The sequence below is a fragment of the Ascidiella aspersa genome, chromosome 6 (genome assembly GCF_963924565.1).
Source record: "Ascidiella aspersa chromosome 6, kaAscAspe10.2, whole genome shotgun sequence".
Taxonomy (NCBI): domain Eukaryota; kingdom Metazoa; phylum Chordata; class Ascidiacea; order Phlebobranchia; family Ascidiidae; genus Ascidiella; species Ascidiella aspersa.
The window spans coordinates 23348748-23366302 of record NC_139452.1 but is presented as its reverse complement, the minus strand read 5'-3'; the positions used below and the strand labels follow the sequence as shown (position 1 = coordinate 23366302).

General features: G+C 35.3%; 1 protein-coding gene across 1 annotated transcript; it reads right to left on the bottom strand.

Moving 5' to 3' along the window:
* Positions 1 to 5572: 5572 nt before the first annotated feature.
* LOC146140872 (cytochrome P450 2C2-like) lies at positions 5573 to 8275 on the bottom strand. The gene is made up of 5 exons (XM_083392730.1): positions 8166 to 8275; positions 7726 to 7779; positions 6934 to 7055; positions 6070 to 6194; positions 5573 to 5620 (listed from the first exon to the last, which is right to left on the bottom strand). Exons 1-5 carry the CDS (start codon positions 8273 to 8275, stop codon positions 5573 to 5575), a joined length of 459 nt encoding a protein of 152 aa, XP_083248856.1.
* Between the last annotated feature and the right edge of the window lie 9280 nt (positions 8276 to 17555).

Sequence of the window (17555 nt, the reverse complement as noted above, 5' to 3'; positions counted from 1 at the left end):
TAGACAAATTTCGATACCAAATGACGTCATAATCATATTGTTAGGTTGTTAAGCCAAAACCTGCTTAATCGTTATAAGCGAGGTTACTGTCGACTGTTAGATCACAATTTTTTTAAGAATTTTCTTTAAGTAGCCTAGTGTCGCGTATATTCGCAATTAAGCGTGGCCAAAATAAACTAAACGAGCTAGGATATATTACAAACCATGGTTGAAATTGTAAAATACCGATAACACCCTAGTTTTTGACTAGCACGAACATTTTTAGGAATGGCCGATAATCTCGGGTTGGAACCGATATCAAGTAATAGTATCGGTTCTCGTCCGATACTAAGGGATATCGGATTTTTTCGACGCATGTTTACAGGACTTTCAGCCATCATTTGCGATCACACGCAGAGATCAAACCTTCAAATTAACTGCAACAAAAACATTTCACCTCGAGATAAAAAAACTTCGAAAAAAAAGCAAGTTTTGAAACAAAAATCTAAAAAATTTACCTTTGAATAATTTAGCCTTATCTCTAATGCTGTTTTAGCATAGTTATGACGTCATTTAGTATCGGATCAAATTGCAATACTTTTTGTCCAAAATATCGAGTATCGGAAAATGTCAGGTAGCAGACATTCACTTGAAAATCGACTATCGGTTTCGATCGGATACTATCGGGCATCGTTGCCAATTAACCCCCGCTGGGATTTGGAGAATTGACCATGGCTTACCCAAAGTTAGGTAAGTTAAATATTATTGCCCCATACTTTGCTATCGCGTAATCACTTTGCAAAAAATAAACAGTTGAGGAAATGCAAATATCGACACTTAATGCAGGTGATTTATTCACTTACACCGCGCGTTGATGTTAAACCGTGCAGAGCCTCTGGCAAATGTGAAGTAATTTGCACCAGCTTTCCGTCTATGACGAACGACTGATGTAGTTGCAGTAGCATTCACTGCCAGTCATTCTCAAACAGTTTTCTTCGAGAGATTATCAACTGCACCGCTTAACTTCTGTGTTCGGAAAATAACTTTAGGCGCAGGTCTAGAATCCTACCACCACGGTTTCCATTGCTAACAAATTACACTGTTTATTACAACCATGATTTTGATCAAAAAATTACAATGATTTTGGTATTTAAGCAATTTTAGAATGGGTTGCGAGAATTGGCTGGTGATTTGAAAGGAGTGCAACAAGAAAAAAAGGTTAACAACTACTGGTTTAGAAGTTGTAGTAAGACGTATCGATCAAACAATTAGATTTTCTGTGAATAAAAAATAAAAATTACAGCAAAAAAATATTAAGGACATCGATGACAACATTAGTTTATCTAGTCCGGTAACTTTCAAGGTTAACTATAGCAAAAATGCGGCAGTATATTTCAGCCTTTGGTACTTTTAAAAGGTTAAATAACTAAAAGTCTATTCCAGAAAAAAAACTTACTACATATGGTTAACTTTGGAGCATAATGGCTAGAGTTTGTAGGCCTAGTAAGGCGTAGTTAGAATATCAAAGCCCATGCAATAGTATCATTTTGAAAGAAATTCAATAAACATTATTCGTTAGAAAACTGACAATATTACGATATTTACTTTTTGCCCTGCGATATAGAAACTTTCAATTTTTGTGAATTGTGCGTCGTGAATAGTTTTTGATTTTTTTCTGTCCTGCAAGCGAAAAAAGTTGAATCATTGTTTTAACGTAACATGCATAAAAAGTAATATAATTCATACAACTGTAAAGTTATTTTTCTTCTAAAACACAAACCACGACTATTTATTGACAAAAACTTCAACAAAAATGAAACATTATTCTGTATGGGCTTTGATATTCTTGCTACGTATGTTCAAGTAAAGATACATACACAGTACACAATACACATATGTGTTCAATTGCGATGGATTCCGGTGGAATATGTAAGTAGGCTGGCATAAACTAACTACTGTGATTGATATTTATGTAAGTCGGGATTTTTGAAGCAAGCTGGAAATATCTGAACATTAAAATTTGTGCAAAAAGTAAAATACTTTATAACAGGGCTGCGGAGTCGGAGTCGGACTCGGGACTATGGTAAGACCACATAAAACTACCCGAGTCCCGAGTCCGACATGCGCATGCGCAGTACCAAATTTTAAAACTATTATGGCCGCCAAATAAAAATGGTAAAGGTGGATTAACATATGGTGAAATATTTTCCAGCCATGTATTGTGAGTGAATGAATAATGCGACATCTAATTTGGATTGCTGAGTATTAACGTTATTTTAGTAAATTGGCACAATACAGGCTATCACGGCCGGACTTGGGACTCGACGAAATATCGCATTTGGCCACACTCGGACTCGGGTTTATTTTTTGGCCGGAGTCGGACTCACTTCCTCCCTTAAAATTACCGCTTTGAACAAGATAAAAAGCTGGATCTCATTCGAATCCAATAGTCTTTAACAAATACTTTATATTCTAAAAGAATGGATGGGCAACCTAAACTTAATAAAAATGTAAAAAATAAGGGGCCTGTCAAAGCAACTTAAATCCGAAAGGCTCAAGTTCCTTTTACACGCACTCGTATACGACATTGACCGAGACCCCTTTAAATTGCACAATACTGTAGTTTTATCCCTGGATAACAGTCGTTGTGGTTGGTATAATAGAATCCGTAAAGTCTATACACAGTTAAAATTCAACTGAACGCAGAGACTTTTCCGAGTTTGGTTTTATCCCTCATCTAGAAAAAGGCTGCCCACCCTGGTTTTCCTGAAACTTAAAACTATACTGTGTTTTTAAATTTAAGGTCCGGTTCTAAAATTTTTGTGAAAAATGTAAAAAAAAAGGCTTGTCAAGCAACTGAAATCCGCAAAAAATCTAAGTATAGACTTCTGGTCTGGGGTTTTTCACATAAACTAGATTTTTGTTAATTTTACACAAGTTTTTAACACTTCAAATATGCTGTTGGCAGAAAGCAAAAATGTGTTATGTCGCTTATCATTACATCTTAATTATTTATTACAGCAGTATTTAGTCATTTGCATGCAAAACAATGTACAAAAGACAAAACGATATATATTTGAATTGGTATTATTTAAGCTACTTACAATATAATCGAAAATAATCAAATTTCAATTGACTCCTAATGGACAATGTTGCACATATCGATTTACTGTGTATGGAAATTATTATGTCCGAGCCGAAACTCATTTTTAAGCGACAATTAACTTTAATCTCTTTCAGAAAGTAATACGGTACAGTCTAGGGGACTTAAAATCGAAGCAATAATTTCCTTATCAGTTGGCGGCAAATGATCTGCATCAGCACACCGAACATGAAATTTCTGAATAATTTTAACAAAGAACACAAATATTTCAACACGGGCTAAACTTTCCCCAAGACAGAAACGAGATCCAATAGAAAATGGTATAATCTTGTTCGACGGCACAAACTTTCCATTATCGTCGATATGTCGATGCGGATTGAAACTTTCTGGGTTTGGCCAAGTATCCGGGTCCATGTGTGCTCCGTACAAGTTGGAAAATATCTAATGTGCGCGAAAAAACATCGTTCAAATTATCAATGCACACAAGTACGACTTGCTTTAAAAAAAAAGTTTTTTAATAAAACTATACTTTATATTGTTTAATTTTTTTTTATGAAGATGTAAAATAATTTAACACATTAAACACATATGACTTGAAGTTAAAATATATCTTGTTAAGTTAAACTTAAGCTTAATTCATGTCATATAGTCATTGCTCTAAAGTGCAAACAACTCATTTTGAAATGACACAAGTTCCAATCCAGCATTTCTCTAAATAACTCTTTTCATACTTAAATCATTTGCAAAATAGCTTTAGTCTATGACTAATCATTTTTCAAGCCATCCTTTTGTAATGACTTAAGTTAAGGCTAAGTCTTTAGGGCAACATGACTTTACTTTAGACTTAAGTCATTTAGGCAAATAAATTCAATTAATCTTGATTGTTTTTCATAAGAAAGCATTTTGTCAAAACGATATTACCTCAACTTTTAAACGTAAAACAATTGCTTGGTATTAGTTTCGATTATGGTGTGTTTGTATATAGAGTTTTTCGTGGAATGGAATAATTTTATTAATGTAACAGATTTCACGTTAATTTTTGATGCCCTTAATTGACTCAATTTGCTCTTTTTCAAAATCTCAAATATTTAACTTTTTATAATGCAAAACTGCGAATTTTTCTCGCTAACCGTCATTCGTATTTCACTACAGGGTTGCGCGTTGGGCGACATGCTCTGTGCAAACGGCACAGGTCAATTATCGAAGGGGTCGCAGTAAGAGTAGGTTAAGAACCACTGATCTGGAGTATTTTGGGCGGTGCACATGCTAGACACTGGCATGAGCTATATGTACCACACTGCGCATGTTTGGCAAAGCTCCCTGAAATACCGATATTAATAAAAAACACTAACTTTTGTTCCTTCGGGTATAAAACATCCATTTAGTTCAATGCTTGCCGTTAGCTTATGAGGAACTCCCAATGGTACAATTGCTTTTAGTCTCATAATTTCTTGGATAAAAGCACATGTCACCGGCATGTTCATTCTTTTCTCCATTGTTGGCAAACCAGACGAACCTAAAACGGCCGAATGCGGCGATTATTTATAAGAAGTTTCATACGTGAAATATATCTTATTTATTACATGATCGACAATTCTTATTTCATGAAAAAAATTTTTTTTAACAAGGCCCAGCATCATACAGATATCAGGCACTGGAAAACTTACCCAGAACGTCAGCAATCTCATCTTCAATAAGTTGTTTGTATTTCGGAAAATTTAGGAAATAAACAAACAACCAACAAAGTGTTGTGCTGGAAGTTTCAGATCCAGCAATAAACAAATCAAGACAGGCAATTGCCAGCTGAAAATCCTACAAACATTCAGAATTGTTGCACAAATTCAAGTTAAACCAAATACCTGCCAGTTCCACAAGAAAAACTGCTCTTGTTTAGAAATTGAAAATGAAATTTCTTATATACCATGCCGTATAAAATTGTAATGTTTTTATTTTGTAATTTGCAGTAACAGCTTATCAACATATTTTCGTCAATCGTATTAAGTAAGCTTGGTTTTCTATAAAAGTAACATATATCGATCTGTGTCAGGTGTCCGAAGTAAGTTTTTACGAGTTTCCAAAATTATGTTTTTTGCAAAATACAGTATTGCGTCTCGCGAACTTGCCAGTCTCATTTAAGATAAAAAACTTAGTCATTGAAGATAAAAAACTTCGGTTTGTTTGCTTAGTGTTCTAACTGCTAATTATTGTCTGTTACTGATTTACAGAAAGTAACCTAAGTGTTTATTTGCAAATAGAAAATAGAACCTTTGACTATATGTGCAGTAGCATTTACACACGAGGTAATTTTCCTACCCCAAAGCTGCACGCGCACCACCTAGAAATATTGTATATTGGTGGGCCTACTTGTTCCACAGGTTTGGAAACAACGCAAAGGTCTTATTTTTTATTGTGCTAACGTCCATCTGTAGCTTGAAGTAATGCTCTTGTGATTTCGACTTAAATTTTGACGTTATTTAGGTCTAGTTAGGTTTACATCAGAACAATTAGCTCAATGTCGCCATAGCACCTTACCACGCCCTGAAACAATAATCCCGGTATCAAGTGGGTCACCCTAACAGACCAGCTTGGATCGCTTAAAAAAACTGATTTTCCCGTTAGCCATTTGCCAGAAATCACTTGTGCGGATTTCATGAGGGTTTCGGGCGGGTAAAATAACCTGTTGGAGCATCAAACGGTTCACCCATCCACCAATGGATCAGTGGCTACCCAGTGCCCGGCTTCACGACCAGAAAAGTAAAATTATAAACCGGCTTAAAGCGATCCGAACTAGTCGGATTGGGTAGGAGGATTCAAACGGAACTCTTCTTTTATGATTAGTATAGTTTCGCAGTTACAATAACGAAAGCGCCTATTACTCGCTAATTATTATGTTTAATAATGTTCCCTAATTCTGTTTTTGAAATTTGTAGGCGAGAAGCGACAAACGTTTATAAAAATAAATTAGATATTGATATTAAAATGCTCACTGTAAATCCTTTTTCCTTTGCCATTTTTCCATTTTTTTGTTCCACAAGAAATGCATCAATGTAATCTTCAACGTTGTTTTCGTCGACACTTTTCTTATGCTCGTCAATATTTTCTTTCATAACATCTGCACACAAAGCCTATAGCAGGGGTTCTCAAAATGGGTATGCGAGCGAAATTTCGATGGTACACGAGCAAGATCATTTTACTGGCACTGACGCTTTTCCGCCACACATCAAAGAAATCTTTCTCAAAGTTAATGTGACGAGTAAGAAAACTCTTAAAGCTGGCTAAGAGCGTTTAAGATAAAATCACCATATTGATTTTGTTCAGTGACCTTTTGCTGAACAACAACAAAACAATGCTTTTAGTGGGGATGCATGTGCATGTAGCAAACCAATAAATTTGTCCCCAAAATCAACGTGCTGTTTGGCATTATTTTTTTCGCCTTTTTTTAAGTCATTCTTGTATTTTTAAGACAAATCAAATTTTACACAGCTTTGTCAAGCTATTGGTCAGTAACTTTATTGGAAGCGAATCAAGGGTGTCAAATACTATAGAACACTTGGTGTCTTCAGCAGACTAACTGCATTTATCGATAAATGATACAAATAAGAATAAGCTAGAAAAAACTAACCTACGTTGGGGTTCGAACTAAAGACCTCGGCATCGCTTTATCACATGAGCTACACATGCTTGCGCGAAACACACAAGAGCTTGTGCTTTCTTATGTGGTTATTTTTATGTGGTACGCCATATTGTACAAGCAGATAAATGGAAAGGGTACGCTGCTAAAAGAAAGTTTGAGGACCCCCTGAAATCGGGCAATATAAAACTTTCAGACAGACAGAAATACATTGACATACCTAGCATGTAGGAGATGCCTTTGTTTAATCGACTCACAGCCCCAGAAAAAGGGGGTATGAATACAAGAGGATAAAACATCGCCGTTATTGCTACTTGAGGCGAATCTTTGGGATCAGAAAATCTGAAATACAACATAAGTCGTAGAGTAAAATAGATTATTTTAGATAGAAAGGAATGATTTTGATTGTGAGGTTGCATTACATTTTTTTCTGTTGTGTTTTAAAAAGTTTTTGTTTAGGCAATTCTGAATGTCAGCATGTATTACGCTCTTTGGCATTTTTCTTTAACTTGAATAGGTCCAAAGCCAAAAGTGTACAAGCTATTAAAATGTTAAGTAATGCATTACTTAAAACATATGTCGAAGCAAAATCTAAATTAATTAAAGAAAAACATTTCAAGTAAAAATTGTGCGGATAATAAATAGTATTATACCATTTAGCTCTGGAGTTTATAGTTAAATGTCCATTCCTATTCAACTGTTATCTTAAAAATAATAAAATATCTAAAAAAAATAATTCGATGGGATATTAGAACTTCGATGTGGTATTATAAATATAATTGTTATTTATGGGTTTCGCAAAAAATAACTAAGTAGCAGTTAATACTTAGTCACATTCATATGCTCACTACTTTTTATTGATTTTCTTTAATTTGTTCTGTGTTTGGACGTTTCTTGAAAAATGTAAAAAAATGTTGTCTTAGTTTACTAGAAAATATGTAAGAAACAAAACGTAAAATATTCAATTAATGACGATTAATTTATTGTGTCAAAACAAAAAACGGTAGCTCACAATTTGTTCATTGTAGTGAGAAGTTTCTGGAAATCTGGATCATCATACTCGTACCTTTTGCCCAATGCCGTTTTTGATATAACGTTTGCGGTTAGCAAATACAAATATTTCTAAACAAAAATGGTTCCGAATTTAATTTGTCGTTTACCTCTATTAATGTATTGCAACAAAATTCTATTCATTCCACAATATACACGTCTGTAACCGAAAGTATTAAAGTTGTAGGGATGGTCGATATAACTATTTTATTCTGATACTGGATGGTATCCGAGATTTTTAACAAAAAATATCGTGATCCGATTCCAAGTGACGTCATTACTTTATACTCAAACAATTTAAATGGCGACATTAAAGCGTTCAAAGGGCTTTTTACCTTCATCCAAAGTTTGCGTTTATAGTATTAGGAGTTGTTACCTTACTATTTTGTTTGATAAATTTACCTTTCAACATTGGTTCGCTGGGCTGGATCGTGAATCACGGCTAAAATTCCGATGTTAATTTGTTTTTTGGATCGTATCGGCTTTGACTCCGATCCGATATTATCGGACATTATTAAAAAGTAGCTCTAATGCAGAGGACGGACCAAGAAGGGGCCTACTAGGGCAGGGGCGGGCAACATACGGCCCGCGATGGGATTTTGAGCGGCCCGCAGACAAATTCCGGTTGCGGCCCGCGGCCACATTCTGCCACAAATAATAGTGATTGCTATTTATTCTTTAGTTCTTTGTTTTCTTTGTGTTTTTAGAATCTTTGTTTTGTTCTAACATTATATTTAAAATTAAATATTTTCCCATGGATTTGCAAAGAAACGTAAGTTTGACGAAGAGTGTCGCGGATTTAACAAGGATTGGATGTAAAAATACTTTTTCACTCAAGTCGGCAATAATCAGAATTTTCTTTCGAATGACAAAATCTGCCTGAATCCGAATGGTGAAAACAAACGATTTTGGTTGCACATTAATCATCAAAAATGTTTGGATGTTATAAGATGAATATATTTCGCTACAAAGTATTCATGCTTTTAGTAGCGAAATATTGTCATCCTATAACATTCTAACATACTGATTTTTGGTTTCCCAAGTTCTGTACTTAGTTTATATTTTACGTCGGGAAGAAAGCAATATGTTTGATGTGAAATAAAAGTGTTGCCGTGTTTAAATAGTACAACTTTAGCCGCAACTATGCGCCAACACATGCAAGCTTTGGCAGTACTTAATCCGGCCCGCCAAGTACTTCATTTTCTCATATCTGGCCCGCCGACCGGAGAAGTTGCCTGCTCCTGTACTAGGGCATACTCTTTAAAAAACTATATTTTTGTCGAATTTACAAAGTTAAGACATATTTTTAATATTAGGCCCATTACCCTGTTATGTCCGTTTCACGAAACGTTATTTGGTCCAAAAGGCGCCATTCATAACATAGCATGATTTGTAACTTTGTGACTACATCGCTGAATTTTTTCTATTTTTTATCGTTTCAAAACGAAAAAGCATAATACTGCTGCAAATTTTCAGTTTGATTAAAAGAAAAATATATTCCTATTGCAAATGGGTATTTAAGCAAGCATACGAAACTTATAAAGATACTGTAAATAAGAAATCTGATATTGAAATATTTACCTTCTGCCTTGTCATGTATTACAGGCGATTGTCGAGTAAAGTTATTAGGTTTTTGTAGAAAAAGAGCGCAACGATTTTTTTCTATTCTTAGTTTGCTGCAAATTAAAAACGTTTAAGAACCACTATTATAAAACAGTGCTCGGCAACCGGTGGGCCGCGAGACCATGATTGGTGTGCCGCGGTGTAAAAATACTTTTTACTTGCGTTTTTTTTTCACATACGGTGTATAAACTTTTGTACTATTAATACCTAAAACGTTTAGTTTAGGCGGGCATTTTGCTTGTATGCAATACTTCTGACTTTTCTTATATTTGAATTTTTTGTAACCTATTGTTACGCTCAATCCCAAAAAATCTAAATTCTGAAATAATTTTGAAACAAACTCAACTAGCAGGTCATTTGAGCGTCTAAAACTAAACAATACAACAAAGGTTTTTTTAAGCTTTTGTAGAGACGCGAGACCCCAGATATATTATCCATAGACATCAAATCCATGCTTTCGTTTTTTATTATCCGCCTCGGTTTCCAGTGTCATTTTTTATCTTAATTGTTGCGGCGCAATTCTATCTTCGTTTGTGCCCCAGAATACTATTGGATTATTAAAGTACAACGAAATACAATCTTCTCGTGCGTTTCATTTTCCTGATGCCCATTTTTTTCTTAATCCCTTTTTTTCTTAATCCCTTACAATTCTCTCATTAGGCACCGTGAGGGTTAACCAAGTCCCAAGACTTTGAGCTGTTTGTTTTGAACTTTGAAAGTCTAACATTAGATGATAAGGTAATGTTAAAAGCAAACTATTTGCGCCTTCGGCGCATATAAATATACACAATCCATCCTCCATCGATTGCATTGGACATTAGCCCATACAATCATCGTCGTCTTGGGTATTTTGGTGCAATTAGGTCGCAAAAAATTTTAAACTCTGTTGGTGTGCCGCAAGTGAAAAAAGGTTGCGGAGCAGTGTAATAAAGGATGTGATTCAGTTTGGTAGCTTGTGAAAAGTAAAATGTTTACTTATGCTTGAGCCGTCGTCAGCAGAGCATATTGGCACAAACGTCTGTGTTTACCTTAAAGTCAACTGGACCTTTCATATTCCCAATAAAGTCCACAAAAATATCACCTTCGTCATTGATTTCATCTTCCAGCAATTTCTTTCCCAGTCCTTTGCTGTGGGAATATTACTTGAAAATCAGGTTTGGCAAACATTTTTTTAATCAAATATCGCACGTACGTTAATCATCAGGAGAGTAGGCAGAATTCACTGATTTCAGAAATTGTGTTAAATTTCAAACTATAAACTGACAAAAGTTTGTCTGTTTTACCTTTGAAACTTAAACCTAGCCTTGTTCGATATGTACAAACTTTTTAAAACTCATATTAAAACAAATGGACCATTTTATATAGATATAATTTAACGTATAATGACTTTCAGTTATAAATTTGGTAAAAAACTTAGTTTCCTACCTTCTTAAATATTTTAGCCCAAAATGCTTTTGGGCTTTGAATATATCACCGTAATCCAAATTAACGAGACCCATCTGTCGTGTTATTAGTGAAAACACCTTGATATAAGGTCGACCAGAGCTGCTGTGACTGTTTTTCACAAAGCACTGCAAGTAGAAAACCATTCGATATATATGTTTTAACCCAATCAAGCAACACGCACTTACTTCATTCAAGCAAACGCACTTACTTGATTAATGGCGTCAAACGTGTTCAAAACAACAGTTTCTTCGCCTCCAAACCGAACTGAAATTACAGCTTCACCTTTTTCCTGGCTCCACTTTTTAAAATCTTTTGCAGGAAAGTTTGAGAGGAAAGGAATTACCCCTAATATAGGAACGCCCCTCGGTCCAGAAGGAAACCTATTCGGACGCTTGTACCAGCAGAAATACAGCAGTGGCAAAATAATCAGCAATATTGTTCTCACAGTTAGCCATGATGAGAAGCTTTCGTACAAAGTTTCAAGTTCAAGCTGCATGTTTCTTGCACACTTTCTCAGTGCCCTGTATACGGTTCGTGTTCCTGCCAGAATGGAAGGCTTGTGTGTTTGCTCAGCAAGTATATTGACTTTGTCGCAATAAGCCAAGTCATAGAAACATACAGCACTGAATTTTGTTTTTGATGTAATACCAGCCGATAGTTAAAAATCACAGTGTGAGGGCAGCATTGTTCGACATTATGGTTTTCATTTCAAAAATTGCCATCAAAGTCAAATTTAAGGAAAAAAACACATGTTTTTTTTTAATTTTTTGGATAGAGATCTTATTAAACACATTAAATAACCAACTTATTTCGGACGCAGTTTTACAACTGATCTTTTTTAGTATAGCCTACTGCGTGATAATTAAACAGTATCATTCTGGCCATTAATGTTTTAGGACTTATTTTGATTTAGGCGTTATAATGAATGTTAAGTATTATTCCTATTTTGCCATTATGCCACACAGCGTTTTACTCCGACGGTAATGTTATTTACATTTCTATCTTTTGACTGCAGCCCGCTGATTTATTATATTTTGAAAAAATCATACAAAGATTTCCATTTTCATTAACAGTATAATATTTCTATTTTGTCTGACTTAAAGCACTGATCTCTATGCAACCTGGATAACTAGTGGCTAAAAATTGAAGCCAAAAGCGGTTCCTAAAGTTCCGGTACAGATACAATAGAAGTGAAATCTACAAAAGTGAATCAACCAATGTGTAGAGAATAATCTTTGAACTGTAAGTCATTTAAGCCAAGGTACGTGACATATAAAAACCAGCATCTCATTATTGAAATATCTAAAAAAATCGTTTTTTTATTTAATCAGTATCGATATTTTTATTATAAAATTTCAAACATGGCTTAACTTAATTCTGTAAAATAGAAGTTGTGACGTCCTGCTGGAGTGAACCGCTTTTGTTTACAAGCTCGGGCTCGGTTCAGGTTCATGTTCTTTTAAATTATGGTTCAGTTCCGGTTCGGCTCCTTAAATTCTTACAAAAAAACGGTTCAGGTTCGGTTAAAGTTCAGGAAAAAAAAAAACCAAAAACCGGTTCATGAAGATCCGTTTCGTTTTTTTAGACCAAATAACACAATAAAAAACAAGCCCAAACTGGAACAATTTCGGATGTACTGGGTACTTATTTTCACACTGTAAAAAATAACAAGAAATTAAAATTGGTCATGCGACACTTACCGTGGTTTGTAGCAGAACTAATAAGGTAATCGATCTACAAAAAATCGGTAAATATAAGAGAAGTTGTTTAATTTTATTCTTGCAATAAAATATGACAAGTATCAAACTCAGTCTTGAGGTCTCTGTTTAATGGGCTAGGCAAAATAACGCGGTTTAGTTTTTTCCAGAAAAAACTTAGTTTTTGCGTAAAGCACGTGAGCTAATCATCATCAGGGCACAGCTATTGTTAAATTCATTCTCAAATTAAGTGTCACATTTCTTGGAACATTAGGTCTTTGTAATGAGCGCAATTCATCAGTATACGAAAGATGTTCTCGAATGTGCGCCGCGACGGCCTGGTGCGTCGTTTCAACTTGCCATAAGCGTCGCAAAATGATTGCGTTTCGTATTTAAACTCAAATGCGGTAATTAAATTCCGGTAGTAAAATGTATTATCATCTCCTGATATTTCCTTAAAATTTATTACTACGATAAAGCGTCCGCAAAGGATCATAAGTTTCTCAAAACCAAAAAATAGATAAATTGAATTGGTGTGAGAATTTTAGGGGAAGTTGATAAAATTGCGCCACAAGTCCACGAACTTGTCTAAACACGTTGCAGGAAAGAAAATGGATAAATCACCTTTCTACTGCAGAGCTTCTTAACTGGTGACCCGCGGTTCGTATCCTGATCTTTGAAGTGTTAAACGTCCATCACAAAAACGTACTGCTTACTTTGCATAAAATTGGGACATTTTTAACGAACTTAGTTTTTAAGAAAAAACAGGTTACCTCGTTAGCTGTTTTTAGCACAACAATAAATCGGCTTTGAATCTGACAATTGGCATTTACATTATTTTAACATTTTGTACTGCATTAACTATGCTTAGATCAAACGATCGTATCGTATCTATAAGAACAATAAAACTAAAATTTAAAAATTTTATTGTTAATATACGCGTTAACTGTGATCGACATGCAGAAACCTGCTGCCAATGGTTTTTGATTCCATAAAGATACACCTTTTTACAGTATCTACAAGAAGGTCACTATCCATGTTACACCTAAATTCCTAATTCTTTTTTTTATTTTCACTTTACAGTACCAAGATTAAAGTTCAGCATGACTTCGGGAACTTTATTTGCTAACAAGAAAGCAAGAATTAAAACCAGTTCGGGAAAACATTGCAATCTCTATGTTTATACTTTTTGTTTTACTAAATTTTGAAAAAATAAACAATTTATAAACACTCTCCGGTTTTAATATTACGTCTTTTTGCCAAATACTCACAACATCGTTTGGTTATTATTTGTTTCGTTCGTTAAATGTATATTTTTTTAACAATGTTAATATTAATAAATATGCTGTTGCTACCAGGCATAGCATATTTAAAATAGGTTCCTCTGCCATATATTTCTTTAACCAACGTTTCGGCTTACTATCCGGCAAGCCTTCGTCAGGGACTCACACACAAAGTCAACAGGACGCAAAGTAAAATCACACTAAGAAAAAAGGTGATAAAAATATGCGAGACGCGTTCAAAATTAACAGCGATAAAACAACGTTAAAATATAAAGAGATAAGAAAACGCGCAATTTAGTGGTTATCTTTTAGCACCTGTCGGTATACGGCGCTGGAAACAAAACGTCCATTTTGATGTTCATCGTATATCCGGCCTTTGGTATATATGCCTCGCTCTCTCTTGCAACAACAGCGCCCCAATCAAAATTGATAGGAAGATCGCTCAACACACGCAGGAAAGAACATATTAGCGACGTGAACAACAACGACGCCAAGAAGTCAGCCTTGGCGCAGCACGCCTGCAGTCGTCAACACGGTATTAATTTTCGTCTCGCACATTGGGTATAGTGTGATGTCAACGTTTTAGCTCTCTGTACCTATCCACTTCTTTCTAGCGGTAGCAATATCTCCAATACAGAATTCGTTCATATTGGCTTGTTTTGCTTTGCTGGTGAAGCGACTTGCACCATGCTGCTTGTCGCTTTTCCCCCACGAGATGAGCTACATGTGCAACTTCATTGTTCGAAGTGGCTCCTCTTGGTAAAACAGCTTATTGCTCTTACAATATAACATACTTTACCGCAGCAAATTTAAATGCGAATTCTGGTGTTAGTGTAGACCCCTCTTGGCGTTCGCGCAACACGGCCATTCTCATACTAATAAATACTTATGTTCAACTTGAGTGCGACATCCAGTTAGGGACAGGCCGTTAAAAACTGTCAAACACCACATAAAATACCGGAAGTGATAATTCATCTAATTAAGGCAACCATAAGATATTGAAAGCATTTAAATAAAACATCTGATTTTACTTATGCATATAGCTTCAGTTAAACCTGTGTACTTACTGCTGCTGTTAGTATTATATGAAGATGAATGCTAAGCAATGTTGTTGTCAGAACAGCGTTACCAACCAGGATAGTGAAATGTACATATTAAATACATGAACTAAACCAGGGGTCGGCAACCCCTAACATGCGAGATGATTTAACGCGCAAGTTATATTACTTCAATAAGAAAGTGCAACCATTACATATCACAATATCAACATTATGATTACATCACTAACATTAGCGCTAACTAAATGATTGCACACATTTACAGTTCATGTCCTGATCAATGTCTTAACTTTTGTATTTAACATTATTTTTTGTGGGCGTTAAATGGAGTCGGATTAGAGTAAGACTATAGGTAAAACGAGTTCGATGTGTGCTCATGCGCAGTACTAAATTTCGAAACTGATAAGAAAGCTAACTGTAAATTATAAAGGTGGAATAGCATATGATGGCATATGCTTCATGAGCCTTATGAGTGGACAATACGGTGAAATACAAGCTGTGGAGTCTGAGCCGGATTTGGGACTCGACGAAATTGCACATTTGGCCAAAGTCGACTTGGGAATCTCACTCGGGTTCAATTTTTGGCAGTAGTCGGACTCGGGCTGTTTGTAACTGAATCGCGAGCCCTCTTGTTGACCGTACAAAACCAAACATAGAAAAATGTTTGGCACGCGAGTTGTACGTATTTTAACATTATTCACAAACTGGCATACCGCATACGAAAGGTTGCCGACCCCTAAACTAAACTGATCAAACAAGCCATTCCAAAGATTTATAGAACATACAACTTCATTTTAACTAACTTGGCGTTTCCTTGTTGCAATAAGAAATAACATCTTCTGCTGGCAGTAAAAATAAAGTATATTTCCATTACAAAGGACAAAAATCAAGTTATTCTGCATAATTAGTTATGTGTACAAAGCCTACCAATACGTCATTATTCCCTTAAAATTCGGCAAAATATTGATAAAATATTGACACAAAGACTATATTAAGTTACCTCTTCTATAAGCCGTAGTGCAATTTTTGCGATCAGTGGTTCTCAAACCGTTTTTTGTAAGATTTTAAGGAGCCGAACCGGAACTGAACCGAATAATTTGAAACAACATGAACCTTAACCGAACCCAAACCTGTTAACAAAAGCGGTTCACTCCAGCATGACGTCACAACTTGTATTTTAAATAGTCGAGTTATGCCATGTTTAAAATTTGATGAACAAATTTGAATATTGATTAAAAAAAACGTTGATCTTTTTTTTAGATATTTCACTGTTGGTCCTCTTCAAGATGGCGGACGCGCTTTCTAATTAGCTGCAAAAATCGCTCACGCATACCACTAGCTCCGCTATCCGGATTTCAAAGAGAACTGTGCTTACATGCTTAGATCATTGGTCTTTAAACTGGGGTCCGCGGTCCTTTTGGGGTCCGTGAGACAATTTTCTGGGACCGCAAAGCACCTAACAAAAAATCAACACAGCCCTCCTGTAGAAGTACATGTTTTGTGCATTCAAATTCTTAGGCAACTTAATTTTCTTAACCAAGCTTAACAAACACAATAATAACAACTATGCGCCGTGCATATGCCTAATTGTGGTAAAAAACACAGAAAGCCAAAATCAGGCTCGACGTTTGCGAGCAAAGTGGCATTACGCTAACGTAATTCCAACACGTTTATTGTTTTCTCGTAATCACAAGCGACAATTAGTTGTTCATTCACGAGATTGCTTGGTTGAGTTGAATTGTGCATTGTGATGTCATAGTTTAACATTGTTCTAATGTGAACTACGTTTTTACAGCTTGCTGCGCTGCCAGTTGCCACTGTGGGCTGTACGGTCACGGTTTTTTTAAAAACTATTTGTGATTGCTTCGCTCAAATAAAATTATTCGTTAGAGGTTTCACATTTTCAGTGAGATTTTTCTGCTTAGCAATAACAAATTACTGCAAACAAAACAATGATGGACGCTATCACCGAAAACTAATGGCAAGTTAAAGGCGAGAAAATTTATATAGCAAAGCAGAAAAACAGCAAACCTATGATTAAACAAACAAAACAATGATAAAACCCACAGCCTCTTTATTCTTGCAATGAAAGCAGGTCGTTGGGTAGGATTGTTTAGATTTTGAATAATTTTGAAAATTTTAGCTAATCGGATTTTTTCCCCACGGTTTGGACCTTAAAAATAGAATTGAAAAAAAATGTTTCAAATTGAATCTTGATTTCGTTCTCCTTAAAGTTTGAAGTTAAATCAGGTAGTCGAACCGGAATCGAACCGGAACTTTATGAACCGGTTTTGGGTCAATTTTTTCCGAACCGTAACCGAAACTGAACCGTTTTTTGTAAGATTTTAAGGAGCCGAACCGGAACTGAACCGAATAATTTGAAACAACATGAACCTTAACCGAACCCGAACCTGTTAACAAAAGCGGTTCACTCCAGCATGACGTCACAACTTGTATTTTAAATAGTCGAGTTATGCCATGTTTAAAATTTAATGAACAAATTTGAATGTTGAATAAAAAAAACGTTGATTTTTTTTTAGATATTTCAATAATGAGTTGTTGTTTTTGTATACGTTACGTTACTTTGATTGAATGCCTACTATTCAAAGATTATTCTCTACATTTATCAACCCACATTTTTAGATTTCACGCAACTTATATTATATCCAAACCGGAACTTTATGA